This window comes from Lutjanus erythropterus, chromosome 19, assembly GCF_056507025.1.
Source record: "Lutjanus erythropterus isolate fLutEry1 chromosome 19, fLutEry1.hap2, whole genome shotgun sequence".
In the NCBI taxonomy this organism is placed as follows: Eukaryota; Metazoa; Chordata; class Actinopteri; order Lutjaniformes; family Lutjanidae; genus Lutjanus; species Lutjanus erythropterus.
This window is the reverse complement of record NC_139335.1, coordinates 29,230,992-29,245,919: the sequence shown is the minus strand read 5'-3', so window position 1 is coordinate 29,245,919 and position 14,928 is coordinate 29,230,992. Positions and strand designations below refer to the sequence as shown.

Sequence of the window (14,928 nt, the reverse complement as noted above, 5' to 3'; positions counted from 1 at the left end):
CGCAACTTCTTGGAGGAACTGATTAAAGTATGAACCACAGAGTTTCAAACTTCCAAAATGCTAAAGCTTTCTGAAGCGCCAGTGACATTTGAAGCTTCAGACATCATCTGTCACCTTACCGTTCTCCATTCAACACAAGCTCCAACACAATGTATAGAAACAGCACGCTTCACAGAGATTCGTTATCGTCCGCCCATCCCAACTATTCTGTCTCAACTTCTGCCTTTATGTTTCGTTAAACTAATAAAATCATACATTAAACTTTACACTTTCACAGTGTGCATATTATTTTTCTACTTGCTGTGCTGAACAACTTCAGGCCACTGAGCTGTCACTCAAAAACGTGATAGCCAATGGGGAAGCACCCCTGAAAAAAAGCCTGCACGTGTGAGAGGTTTGTGTTAGAAAAACAAACCAAAACTCATGATGGTTATTCTCTCTCAAATTCTTATTTTTGTCTGATATTTAAGAAGTTTTGTTGGATTATTTTGATGCAAATCTGATCTCGGTTTGTGTTAGAACTGTGAAGACAACCAAAAATGAGAGAGTGGGCAGGATGACTGCAAAGCTGACAGTAAGACCAAAAGTCTGATAAGTGACAATTATTATTTTGTTGTTATTTTAATTATTATGAACAAAGCAGATAAGGTCACTATCGAGGTTTTACAATAAAGTCCAAAAGTTGATATTCATGTTGTCGTGACAAAAATGGAAATCAGTGCGTAGCTTGAAGCATTTACTTGTAAAACACAACAGTATGCTTTGTAAATGTTCAGCAGTCATGTGAAGTAAGTCCACCATGTGTTCAGGACAGGAAGTGGGCATGATTGTGTGTGCAGCAGTGTGAGTGTGTGCACATATAACTACATAAGGAGAAATCAGTGAGAGAGAGGAAACAGGAGAGTGACCCAAACTTCATGAAACAAAGAAAAAAAATGCGGGGTAAGGGAGAAAGGCCGAAGTTTAGAGGAGGGAGGAGGGACAAGTAACAGGGAAAAAAAAATGAGAAAGGAAGGAACACAGAGAGGGACGGGCAGTAACACACACATCTGGAAATACTTGGAGAGAGAAAGAGAGAGAGGGGGGTGAGGCAGACAGAAGGAGAGACGCCGTCCTGTTAACATAAAAGGAACAAAATGAAGGAAAATTCAAAATAAAGATCAGAACTGGTGAAGAAGACAAGTCAGCTGGGAGAAAGTGGACGGACGTGCAGAACAACACAGAGGAGGAGAAGAGAGGAAAGCTGGCTGAAAAGCCTGGCGGGTTCAGGGACCAATCAAAGGAGATCTGGAAAAACAGGGGCTGAGGGAGCCAGGAGCTACGAAGAGGAGTAACAAAGACCAGATCTGAAAGTTCTGACACTCATCTTCAGGTAAAGCCTGTTTGAATTACAGTTGTAACCACACAGTTACTAAAGTTAGACATCGGAAACTCCACCTATATATAGTTTAAGTTTGAATTTTTTCAATAAAGATGTTAGATTGACTCTATATTCATTGGCTAAACACTTACAAGATAGGTTGAGTTGTTTTAAGACCTGGACCACATCATTTATAATCACACACAGAGCAACTTTACTATCAGCCTTTGTTTCCAGAAAGTTTTCTACTGTAATCATCTGGTTTCAGAACAGTTCAATGCTCATTTTTAAACTTTAAAAAACACTGCATCTCATCATAGGAATATGGAAGTTTACAGTGTAAATAGCAGGGTTGGCAGGTTACTTGGGTCGGCAAAGTAATGTAACTTGATTACTTTCCATTACTTTTGAATTGACATTGTTAAATGTTCATTGTTAGGTTTTTTAAGTGTTTGTCCAGAAAGTCCTGATGAATTTAATACCTTTAATTACGATACTCACACATAACACTCAAACTGAAAGTAAACTGAAATAAGTAGTAGTAGTACTGACAGGTAGGGTAGGTGTAACTGTATTTCTGTGTACCTAGCATTAGTGACTGATCTCTGTAGCGAAGGTTAGCAGTTCCTCTTAATTGTAAAAGTTTTGTGAAACCAGATGTTGAATTGTTGACAGCGTTTTCACAGCTGGAGGCAGGACTGTCACTGTACTGTGATGTTGTTCCTTCTTTCTGATTTAAAGACAAAATAATGTTGAATTTTCACCCAGATCAGAATTTTTTTCACTCGAGGACATGATAATGACCTGATTGTAAGATTAGCTGGTTTCACTGACACCAGAGCAGTGTAGTGTTGTAAATGTGTGCGCAGCGTACATGGTAGTGTTGGAGCAGAGCTGTTTGTGAGGATATATACAGTTTTACAGGAAATCGAAGTAAGATCGGAAACAAATTCCACCAGAAAGGAAAAAAAAACAAGATTCCTGAACCCAAATGTGAACTAGCTGCTAAACCAGTGGGAGTTCATCTGAAAGACCCAGTGTCAAAGTCTGTGTTATTTCAACAGCAATGAGTTGTTGTGATCCAGAAGGACACAACTTGTTTTGTAAATCCACAGACTAAAAGGGGAGAGCGGTTGGGGATAGATATAGCGGTGATTTCAGGGGACAACTGGGACAACAGAAGCTGTGTTCACAGAGGTGTGTTAATTAATGCAAAAGGTTGACTCTCAGCAGACACACTCAAATTAAATTAATCAAATTAATCATACTAAGATAAGAAATAAAATATCTTCTTCCACAGCAGTATCTAGTTCTTTATGTTAAAACTCTTTTTTTTTGTCCTAATTATGTAATCCAGTTACTCCCAAAGCCTGGGTTTCTGTTACACCGCACTGGAAACAGGAAGTCAATAAGTACAGTATGTTTTGACAACACGACCTGCTCACATGGGGCACCTGATGAGGAACTCTAGCAACCTAGACAAACATTTACCATCACAATCGGATGAGAACATGGTTATATCAGTTATTATTTTTATTTTTAAAGGTTTTGGAAGGTGAACTGCGAATAATGTAATCCTGTTGATAGGGGTCAGAAAACAGGAAGGCGGGAAAAACAGGGCAGTGTGTGGAAAGGGATGGGAAATCCAGTGGGTAAAATAATATTTTTATACAAGGTAACAGTAAACATTTAAAATACAATAAGATCATAACGTTTAGAATCTGAAAAATCAGTTCAATTCTGATGTTTATAATCAAACCAATGTAATAAATCCTGTAAATGAGGTCCAATGGGATGAGCTGAAACGACTGAAACACTGTACAGTGTATGTGGCTAAGAGGTGACAGATTTATTCATAAAAAACATTAGGGGAGAGCGGGGTAACATGCACCACTTTTTGTACATTTGATGATCTTACTGCAAAACAATGTGTATTTGTTTCAAATGATAGTGGTCCCACTTTATTTTACAGTACACTAATAAAATTAACTAGAAATATTATATTCTTTATTGGACAGAAAACAGAAGCTTTGTATGAAATTAGACAAAAACTAGCAATAATATATGTTACTAGATGTTAAGTAAATATAACTTTACCCTAATAAAATAAAACAATGGGGATTGTTAGATCACAATGTTAAAATAAAGAACAATATCATCCAATGCACGGTGCATGCACAGCTGTCATTTCACTATCATGACCTCTAGTGAAAAAATGCATCAGTAAATTGTGCACAACAAAGGAAGGAAACAGCCGGACAAACTAATTACTAACATAAAACACTCAGAGCTGCAAGGATTAGTATATTATTAGTCGACTATTAAATTAATCTGCATCTATTTTGATTAATTGTTAATAGTTTTTTCAGGGGGAAAAAAATTAATTCTCTGATTTCAGCTTCTTAAATGTGAATATTTTCTGGTTTCTTTACTCCTCTCTGACAGTAAACTGAGTATCTTCAAGTTGTGGACAAAACAAGACATTTGAGGACATTATCTCGAGCTCTGATCAACATTTTTCACAATTTCCTGACATTTTATTGACCAAACAATTAATCATTTTATTGAGAAAATTAATTGACTGATTAATCAATGATGAAAATAAACAGTTGTAGCCCTAAAAACACTATATTAGGCTAAAACATTTCACCATATTTTAAATCCATGTAATCCAAAAGCCCCACAAAACAATTTTACTATATTTTATATTGAGGCAATCCAGATGTAAGCAAAAGTAATCAAGTTACATTACTTTAAAATTGTGATACTTGGATTAGGTTACTGGCTACATTTTTGAACAGGTAATTAGTAACTGTATTGAAATACATATTTAAAGTAACCCTCCCAGCCCTGTGTATACTCGAGCATGTTCACAGTGGACGTCTCTGACTGAGCTGTCCTCACACTGACTACTGACCCCACACAGGACGTCAAACTGCTGACAGGAAGGAAAGACCCTCCCCTCCTCAGCAGACCTAATTATACTGCTGAAGGCATTTCCTATGACCACAGCGAACCAGTGACACACAGGAGAGCAAAAACTAACCACTAACCATGTTTCAAAGACTAGTGAGTAGCAGGTGCTGAAATTATATTTACTTGTGTTGAAATGTAACTGTAATAAAACAGTGTTTTACGTTACACTAATATAGTGTTTTTAATATAGTATTTTTAGGGCTGCAACTGACATTTATTTTCATCATTGAATAATAGGCTGATTATTTTCTCAATCAATCGATTAGTTGTTTGGTCCATGAAATGTCAGAAAATGTTGATCAAAGCCTAAGCTGACATCCTCTACATCATTGGTTCCCAACCTGGGGTCCGGGCGCCCGACGGGGTGCAGCAAAAATCACAGGGGGTCCCCAAGGCTTTGTGGAAATTGGCAATTTTTGCAAGGAAAATTATTTTAACCTTTAATCATTTATCAAAATTGTTTAATTATTTTTTACCATTCGCCCAGTTGGGATACATGACATTTTACTTGCCCCGGGGAAGCGAGCAGTCCTGATGAGTGTGTATAAGCTACACTGGGTTGTTGAAAATGTTAAATTTACACTAGAAAAGAGTCATTTTCCAAAGATGAAAGTTCTAAGGATGGAAAAAGTTATGACTGTTAATTTTTGACAGTGAAACCTGCAAATAAATTCTTATTCTCTTGCTCTGCATATGGGCTCAGGGGGCTCAACTTTTCTTAGATAAGGTTGGGAACCACTGTTCTAAGGATAACTTACCCCTTTTTTGTGCCCTCAAAGTAAAGTGATATATAATGAAGAAGATCACGACATGACAACAGCTTCAGTCTACGGCCGCATGAGATTGACTTCCTTCCTTCTTTTATCCTTCTTTTTTACAGTACACATTTTCCATCTCCTCTCCCCTCACACCGCCCCCCTCACCAAGGATACCTACACAATAACAGAGCCATACAAGATACACTGATTCCACAGTCAGATATTTAACCATGTATGGAAGCACAATAGTGGCGATCTTACATATTTGAGCCAAAATTAAATAATGTACTGGTGACATGATGAAGCCTTGTTTAAACATTCCACTCTTGCTCTTGTGTTTCCCTTGTTGTTTTGCAGGATGTCAGTGTCCCGGAGGTGTTTGTGCTGCGTCAAATATCTGATGTTTGTCTTCAACCTCATCTTCTGGGTTAGTGCACAAATCAGACCCAAGTTTGTGTCAATTCCTTTTTCCAAAAAAAATGAAAATAGAGATTTATCTGTAAAGCAGAACTCCCTCTGCACAGTCAGTCTCAGGGATCAGGTGCTGGTTGGTTGCAGGATCATCTCAGGTAAAATCATCAACATAAACCACCACGCGCTGAACTCAGTCACTGTGATTTTATTAGGAGCGAACGCCGTGTTTCGCACGTGGCTTCTTCAGGTTCGCTCAGCAGAAAAGTTTATGGTTTATGTTGATGATTTTACCAGAGATTTTTGTGTGTTCAGTTAAGTGTTTTTCTCAAATAAAAACAGTTGTGCAGTTTGAAGTTTGCTCCCTGCATGCCTCTGAAATGATTCAACGCTGAGCTCCACAAAAATTTCAAATCAGTCCCTTAGGCTCACTTTACACACTGAAACATTCACACAACTGCTTGCTGGTTGGAAATTGCATGAAACATAATTTCCATGCAACATGACAGTTACATTAAACATTTAAAAACATATTCTCACACAACACAATTAAACAGTTGGTATTAAAAAAAACAAAAAAAACAATTGTTTTCTTGTAAGATCACATTGAGTGTGAAGTGTCATTGTAACTACATGTGTGTCTTTGTCTTATTTTGTATCAGTTTCTGTGTTGTATTGCTTTTTCTTCTGGCACTGGCCAGAGAATAGGAGGAGAGCAGAGGAGGGAAGTAACTGAGTAAAAATACTTAGTTACTGTACTTGAGTAGATTTCTGTCAACTTTTTACTTTTACTCCCTACATTTGAACACAATTATCTGTACTTTCTACTCCTTACATTTTCACCACAGGCTTGTTACTTTTTTAATACATTTGAGGGGATTATTGATTATTTTTTTTCAACCTAATAGGACAATAACACATAGAAAAGAACTTTTGGTGTATCTATCAGTGCACATAACGCATAATGTAAGAAGACAAAAAAGACTTAAAAGACGAAACTAGATTAAAAAAAAGACATAACAAGATGAAAAAGATGAAACAAGACATAAAAGATAAGACAGAAAAAGACTTTAAGATGTAATACGACAAAAAAAGACAAGACAAAAACAATGTAAAAGATGTAACAAGATTAAAAATATGTTAAAGACGTAATAAGACAAAAAAAAGATGTAAAAGACGTAACAAGACAAAAAATATAGGAGGACATAAAAGACATAAGACAAAAATAATGTAACAATGTAACAAGAGAGATACAATACAAAAAAGATGCAACAAGAAAAAAAACACATTAAAGATGTAACTAACCAAAAAAGATATAACAAGACAAAAGCTACATAAAATACATAACAAGACAAAAAAGACGTAAAAGACATAACTAGACAAAAAGATACAAGACAAAAAAGATAAGAAGAAAATTCAGTAAAATACGTAACACACAAAGACATAAAAGACATAACAAGACAAAAGAGATGTAAAAGAGGTAACAATAAGACATAACAAAGTCTAACAGTGTGAGAAAAGATGAAAATGGAAAATAAGAGGACAAAATAGGCTTGACTGTGGAGAAAAGGTTTGCACAAACACAGTCAGTAGAAGTGTCCATCAGAGGGTGACTTTTTGCTTTTATACTTTGAGCACATCTCAGAGCCTGTGCCTTTCAAGTTTTATTGCAGTAAGGAAGTTGAATCAGTACTTCTACTTTTACCAGATTATTTTTTAACACAAATATCTGTACTTCTACTCAAGTAAAGAATGTGTGAACTTTTGCCACCTCTGTCAATCAGTTGGAATGTGGATTATTTGATGCCCTCATCAGATGTGTTAAAAGCATTTTGCATGAGACTAGTTTGACAAACTTGAGAGTTTTACAGCTGTTCCTGCTGCGTTTTAAACAAGTTTCAAGTGTGCTGCAGAGGACTTACACCATGCAGCTCAACTTCAACTCAGATTCAACCGATTAAAGTTGTGAGAATGTTTTCACTGTGTAAAGCCAGCCTTATGTTGCATTCACTGACTCACAGTTTGGGATTTCCCACCGTCTGCCAGAAACATGACTTTCAGAACAGTGTATTGTGATGAATGCTGCGTTCTGACAGTGGTTTATTATATTTTCCCACCAGCTGGGAGGATGCGGTCTGTTCGGCGTTGGAGTCTGGCTGTCCTTCACGCAGGCAGAGTTCTCCTCTCTTCCTCTGTCTTTTCCATCCCTCTCAGCTGCCAATCTGCTGCTAGTCGCTGGTGGCATTACCATGGTGACGGGCTTCCTGGGTTGTCTTGGCGCACTTAAGGAGCAGCGCTGCCTGCTGTTCATGGTGAGAAGTCCACATGACAGAAGTTACTGATATTTCTTTTTTGGCCTTTATTTGATAGGCTGTGGTTCATGATCAGATCTTCTTAAAATCTCAGTATACACCATAAAACCCACCTGCTGTTCTCTGCCCTACAGTTCTTTATCATCCTTCTGCTCCTCGTCCTGACAGAGGTCACTCTAACGCTGGTTATACACATCTTCCGTGACAAGGTGAGCTTAACATCTCAGTAACTTCACTAATGGAATACAGGTCAAGTTTAGTTTTTTAATCCACAAAACACTGCTGGAGTTTAAACAGGAAAACAGCATTGCAAAATCTCCCACACAGTGTATGTGAAAGGTGACCAGTTTTCAGTTTGCTGCAAAGTTGTGGCAGGTTTGGTTTATTTTTTGCCTCCTGAGCACATAGAAGAGGTTACCCTTTAGGGGTAGCTTTTCTGTCAGAATGGTCTCTTTTAACCTGAACCATGATGTTTGTTTCTTTTTTTTTTCTTTCTTTATTTCTCTGTGTGTAGCTGGATTCCAATGCACAAGATGAATTAAAAGAAGGTATAAAGGTTTATAATTCTGACCCTGGCCTGAAGAAATCCTGGGATAATGTCCAGAAAATGGTGAGCACTCTTAGCAAACAATGCATGACTTCTTTTATTTTTATGACGGCTTTGTCGAAAAACATACACAGAAAGTTTTACAAATTTAAAACTTCCCTGAATCAAAAATCCCTAACTGAAAGAGTTGATCTTGTGTCATTTGGCTTAGGGGGAAATTGCTATTTGGGCTGTGGGGGTATTCTTCACTGCAATATTGAGTGGCCACTGGTAAAAACTTGAGCTAACCTAAATGCCAGATATTTTGTTGCACAGAACCATCTTGGAAGTCGTCCTTAGAAACTGTTTGGAAAAGGGCAGGCACTTAAAAAAACACTTGGCAGCTATCATGTCCAACACAGGCTAACTTCAACCAATCAGATCAAACTCCTGCCAGCGCTCATCAAGAGAAGAGTGAAAGTCTTCAGTGTTGCTCTTTGTCTTCTTTTAATGGAGAAATACTCTCCAGTTCTGATGGTTCAACATGAATACATGAACCGTTACAGCCCTACTGACCAGTCTAAAGCGTATACATGAGTCATGTTGTTGAATGGTAACACTATATTCTCTATATATGTCTCTTCTACCAGTTCAAATGCTGTGGAGTGACTAACAAAACAGACTGGTATAGTGTGCTGAATGGAACGCTGCCCTCATCCTGCTGCTCTGTTGGGACAGATCAGTGTGTTGAGGGATGGAGTGAGGTAAGTTCGCTGCCTGACTCTATGTCTGTTTGTGTGTCTGAATAACATATTGCAAGCTGATCTTTAAACAGCACTGAAACCTATTTAGAGCAAAAGCTGCCTTGGAAACTGTACATAAAAACAAAAAAAGTATAAAGTAATCCTCTAAAGGACATTTCTACTGGCTGTTTCTGTGCAAAGATAACTGAACCTCACCTTTTCTCTGCAACTGAGTCTCCCTTTCCCGTCTTGTTACAACCTGTATGTACTTCTTAGTGCTGATAGTTCTCTTTCATCTTGTTAGGTTTTTTTTGTCTAGTTATGTCTTTTTTGTCCATCTTTTAAATTGTTTTCATCTTGTTACAACTTTTCACACTTTTACATTGGTTTCATCTTCATGTCTATGTCTTGTGTGTTTTTTTTTTTTTGTCTTGTTACATCTTTTTTGTCTTTGTCTCTACCTCTGGCGTAGTTCTTTTCTGTGTTGGTGTCCTCACCCGGTGCCTCCCCTCCCTCACACTCTCTGTGTCTGTTTGTTCCTCTGCAGCCATGTTATCAGAAGGCCAGGCAGTGGCTGCTGGATAACATCCCCTCAGTCCTGGTGTTTGGAGTGTGTATTGGTGTTGTGCAGGTAGTTATCTCCAACATGTATTTGTCAGTGAATTGATTTTCTATATATTTATCCTGTCCCCATCTCTTCCCCATCTCTAAGGCTCATAAAGCCGTGCACCCTAAAAACACAGTGTTATTAAAGGAATAGTTCACCCAAAGATGAAAATTCAGTCATTATCTATTCACCCTCATGCTGGGTTTAGTTTTTTAGTCCACAAAACAGGAAAACAGTGTTGCAGAATGTCCCAAACAATTGAGGTGAATAGTGACCAGTTTTCAAATGTAAAAAACAACCCAAAAAACCCTAAAATGCCCCATATTACTTATCTGGCGGAATCCATGGCAGCCAATTTGACCACAATTTATCGTTTCCTAGATCGTAAAATGTTTTGAATTAAAGTAACATTTATATTATGTGTATATACTTCATTGGAGGAACCTCTGAAAAAGATTGCGTGGGGAAAGAACTGTTTCAAACAGAATGAAATTCAAAACAATTCCAGTTGTTCACACTAGAACAGCCAAGGTGGTCATTTAGACTGTTTTCAAATTTATAAATGCAATAACTTTGTTGAATTAAAAAATACAACGCTGTTGGTACCTGACTTTTCCTAAAAGTGTCTGAATTTTCGTTTAAAATGTTTTTTTTATATAAATTCCACAAAAGGCAAAGAAAATGTGATAATTTTTACCTATTTCGGACATCAACAGTCATAGTCACCCCTGCCACTGTTCTATCTGCACAGCTGGAGCTGCATCTTGGTTGCTCAGCAACTATTACTGATTAATCATAGCAACTGTCAATAAAACTTCACAAGTGGTCATGGTTTCCAATTTCCTGCAATTTCCCCAAATAATTAATTACTCAGTTCAAAATACAGTAGGGGAGACTAGGGATGGTTGTAACACTTTTTGTTTCCGCACCTACAACTCAATGAATTTTTGTGTTATCGCTTTCAAATTTTGAAATAAAGTACCATTACTTATCACAAATAGCAATGTTTCCCACATTTCTTTTTTGCTTTAATATTTGTACTTGTTTCCAGCCTTTTCCCATAGGCTATGATTATATTTTGTGATGGTTCTAGATGGAAATTTGTTATTATTGATGGTAAAATAACATGCTTATAATCTAATAAAATACATGTAACTGTTTTTTTTTTACCTGTGCGTCTCATCTTCTCTTGTCAGATTTTGGCCCTGGTGTTCTCCATGCTGATGTACTGTCAAATTCTGTGCGCTGAGAAGCACTTGGACTGACTCTAGACCAGCTGTTCACTGTCCTGTGATGGGAAGGCTTACCACAAACTATCCCCCCAACCTGACTCACATTTTCAACACCCACAATCCAGACTGCGGTACTCCTGTGTGTACTTTGGGTTCATACCAGAGACCAGTACCTTTCAAAATCTCCTGAGGCATTGATTTATAAGTTCCCCTGAAGATTCCCTCCAAAACTAACACAATCTAACTAAAACTATTTAGTACTAGAGGGTGCAATCCAGAAAGTTAGATTACCTTCATGGCATTGTTCCTGTAGAGTAACCTGAGGGGAAATGCTGGGTCTGATGGTGTCTTAAAATATTGTTTCTAGAGCAGCTTTTTTGTTTTGTTTTATGGAAATGTGTTACATAATGTGTTACTCTTACTTTACTCACCATCCATAAATTCATTATTGGGATTTAATTATCCATGACGTCAAGGAGAAAAGACAGGACCCTTAACCTGACCTGCTGGTTCAGTTTGTGTGTTAAGCCAAACACTAGAATGGTGGAAAATACTTTTGACAAGTAGATCCACTGTGAAAAAAAGAAGAAGACAAAAAAAAAAAAAAAAACAGAAAAGGAAAAGAAATATTTAGCACTCAGTTCACTTTGTTAATAATTTCAAGCCTTGTATGCTATTCCAATACTATATGAATATACACTTTGAATGTCTGCTGCTTCAGTGACTTTACAGCTTTACAGTGCTCTTATTGTAATCCATTCTATCTAATCATCTGTGCAGTATTTTAAAGTTTTCCAACAGTAATTTGTGGTATTTCTCACTCATTCTTTATTGACCTTTTATTTACAACAAACAAGTTTAGCCAACTTCATATCAACTATCTTTTAAAGTGCATATATACTGTATTTTTTCATATGGCAACAGTATAGTATTATAGAGAGCATTTGATCCATATATTCAGCAGTGTTGAGATTGAAAAGTGGCTGACAGTATGCCACTACTGCCTCAGTGGCATACACTGAACAGGCATAACAATATGACCACTAACAGGTGAAGTGAATCACACTGATTATCTCTTCATCATGGCACCTGTTAGTGGGTGGGATATATTAGGCAGCAAGTGAACATTTTGTCCTCAAAGTTGATGTGTTAGAAGCAGGAAAAATGGACAAGTGTAAGGATTTGAGTGAGTTTGATAAGAGCCAAATTGTGATGTCTAGATGACTGGATCAGAGCATCTCCAAAACTGCAGCTCTTGTTGGGTGTTCCTGGTCTGCAGTGGTCAGTATCTATCAAAAGTGGTCCAAGGAAAGAACAGTGGAGAACCAGTGACAGGGTCATGGGTGGTCAAGGGTCATTGATGCACATGGGGAGCGAAGAGTGGCTCGTGTGGTTCAATCCAACAGACGAGCTACTGTTTCTCAAATTGCTGAAGATGTTAATGCTGGTTCTGATAGAAAGGTGTCAGAATACACAGTGTATCACAGTTTGTTGTGTATGGGGCTGCATAACTGCAGACCAGTCAGGGTGTCCATGTTGACCCCTGTACACCACTGAAAGCACCAACAATGAGCACGTGAGCATCAGAACTGGACCACGGAGCAATGGAAGAAGGTGGCCTGGTCTGATGAATCATGTTTTCTTTTACATCACGTGGATGGCTGGGTGTGTGTGCATCGCTTACCTGGGGAACACATGGCACCAGGATGCACTATGGGAAGAAGGCAAGCCGGCGGAGGCAGTGTGATGCTTTGGGCAATGTTCTGCTGGGAAACCTTAGGTCCTGCCATCCCTGTGGATGTTACCACCAACCTAAGCATTGTTGCAGACCATGTACACCTTTTCATGGAAACAGTATTCCCTGATGGCTGTGGCCTCTTTCAGCAGGATAACACACCATGCCACAAAGCAAAAATTGGAAAAACAACAAGTTTGAGGTGTTGACTTGGCCTCCAAATTCCCCAGATCTCAATCCAATCGAGCATCTGTGGGATGTGCTGGACAAACAAGTCACAATTTACAGGATCTGCTGCTAACATCTTGGTGACAGATACCACAGCACACCTTCAGGGGTCTAGTGGAGTCCATGCCTCGACGGGTCAGGGCTGTTTTGGCAGCAAAAGGGGGACCAACACAATATTAGGCAGGTGGTCACAATGTCATGCCTGATCAGTGTATGTCGCTCTGTAGAGGTATGCTGCTCATTCAGTGGCATATGCTGCTGGTTGAGTGGCATATTGCCATGTCTGCAGTGTGTATAGCACTTGTGTACCGCTGCATATGTCGTTGGCATATTTGCTGTGTCTTCCTGATGCATATACAATTAATTTCATATATCATGGGCAGTGAACCCAAAGCTAATATTGGAGCTAGTCTTAGCTAACATAGCTAAAAGTTTAGCCGAGCCACTGTAGTCAGTCTGACTAATGTGGATAACAGAAATTTAGATCCAACTGACCAAATAATTTTGGGAATATATTTAGCATGTTTAATTTATCAGTAGAACACAATCACAGATTACATCAGATTATATTCCATCTTGTGGAACATTACTCAAGCATGTCACATATTATTTATTATTCACCATGAATACATTGAATTAGTAACCAGTTAACATCAAGGCATTAGCCGTTTTCTACTGGCATACACGACGATGGCAGTGTAGGAATTTATATAGTTTTACTCTAAATTCCAACATTGGTGTGAACCTACAGAGCCAGGTTCCTGGGGCATTTACACATATTATCATTTATATTTATATATGACATAATTAGATACATTGTTATGTCTATCAGAAGTTAGACAGTGAGAAAATACTGCGACATGCCCATCATATCTATGTAATCAACTGTTTGCATATAATTTATGGCAAATAATAAATAATATACATTTGCCTGATGAATGTTTTGTGATGTGGAATTTGATGTAATGTAATGTGTGATTGTGTTTTGCTGAGAAGTTCAATTTGTCATTCCCTTACTCTATCTCACCATTTAATGTCATATCTTCAGCTGTTCTGTCAATTAAAGGCACAAAAGGCCCGATAAAACATTTGGAAGACAAAAAAAAACACCCAAAACAAAACGAAACATAATTATTAAGTATTATTTGGTCAGTTGGCTCTAAATTTTTGTTATTAATTAGTCAGACTAACTACAGTGGCTAGGCTAACCCAAGCCATGTTAGCTATTGCCCTGGATATATGAAATTAATTGGTATATGTATTGGTGTACAGCATATTACCACAGAACCAGTTGCGTATCACAGTGGAACAAAGAGCACATCATTATCCACACCGGCACAAGCCACTGAACAAACGGCATACCCCTCCCCTCAGTATCACTCCATATATTAATTTCAGTTTTTTTGGCCATCTCATTGTAACTTACCGGATGTAGCACAGAGGCTGTTTTCAGAGTCTCCAAATTCTCCAAATCTCTCCAGGAAGACAGATTTGTTAGCAACAGCAACCACTCAGTGCTGTTTGGTTATTGGCTGATTGTGCCACTTTATTTATGAACCTGCTCTTGGACTTTAAAGGTAGAATGTGCAGGATTATTTGTACCATTCGAGGTGGGCCCCTCCACCTCAGCTCAACGAACACAGCCTGTCCTCACACAACATTCACAAGAAGTGTTACGCAAAGTTTTGCACTAGTTTTCATACAACACTTCTGCAAGACGAGGGATGAGTGTGCATGCGCACATAGAGCCACAAACACCAGCATATTTTCAGCTGATTTCAGGCATGATGGTTTAAAATGAGACACGTAAACTGACAATACAGAGACATGCTTTTAAGGTGATGTGACATGAGAGAGACATGGACAGTTTTGCAGCTACATTTGCTAGATATTCACATGCTTTATGGATGACGTTGTGGTGCAGGCTTAATATTAGTTTATATTGTAGCTAAGCATGTGTTTACACGTCTGCTTTGAGGTTTTCACTGATGCCAGGTTGATATAATTATTTTGTCGGGGCCTTTTGGCAAAGTCATTAGC

General features: G+C 38.1%; 1 protein-coding gene across 1 annotated transcript; it reads left to right on the top strand.

Annotated features, from left to right (window-relative positions):
• Positions 1-1,027: 1,027 nt before the first annotated feature.
• Positions 1,028-11,729, top strand: tspan4b (tetraspanin 4b). Its single transcript, XM_084744868.1, has 8 exons — positions 1,028-1,372; positions 5,452-5,521; positions 7,626-7,817; positions 7,952-8,026; positions 8,332-8,427; positions 8,994-9,107; positions 9,634-9,717; positions 10,890-11,729. The coding sequence occupies exons 2-8, from the start codon at positions 5,453-5,455 to the stop codon at positions 10,956-10,958; spliced, it is 699 nt and encodes a 232-aa protein (XP_084600994.1). The 5' UTR covers positions 1,028-1,372; position 5,452; the 3' UTR covers positions 10,959-11,729.
• Positions 11,730-14,928: the final 3,199 nt, after the last annotated feature.

Bases quoted from the DNA above. Each gene is read 5' to 3' on its own strand.
- tspan4b (XM_084744868.1), top strand. From the start codon at position 5,453: ATGTCAGTGTCCCGGAGGTGTTTGTGCTGCGTCAAATATCTGATGTTT. The intron at 5,522-7,625 runs GTTAGTGCACAA...TTTTCCCACCAG, and splicing joins TCTTCAACCTCATCTTCTGG to CTGGGAGGATGCGGTCTGTT. The intron at 9,718-10,889 runs GTAGTTATCTCC...TTCTCTTGTCAG, and splicing joins TGTGTATTGGTGTTGTGCAG to ATTTTGGCCCTGGTGTTCTC.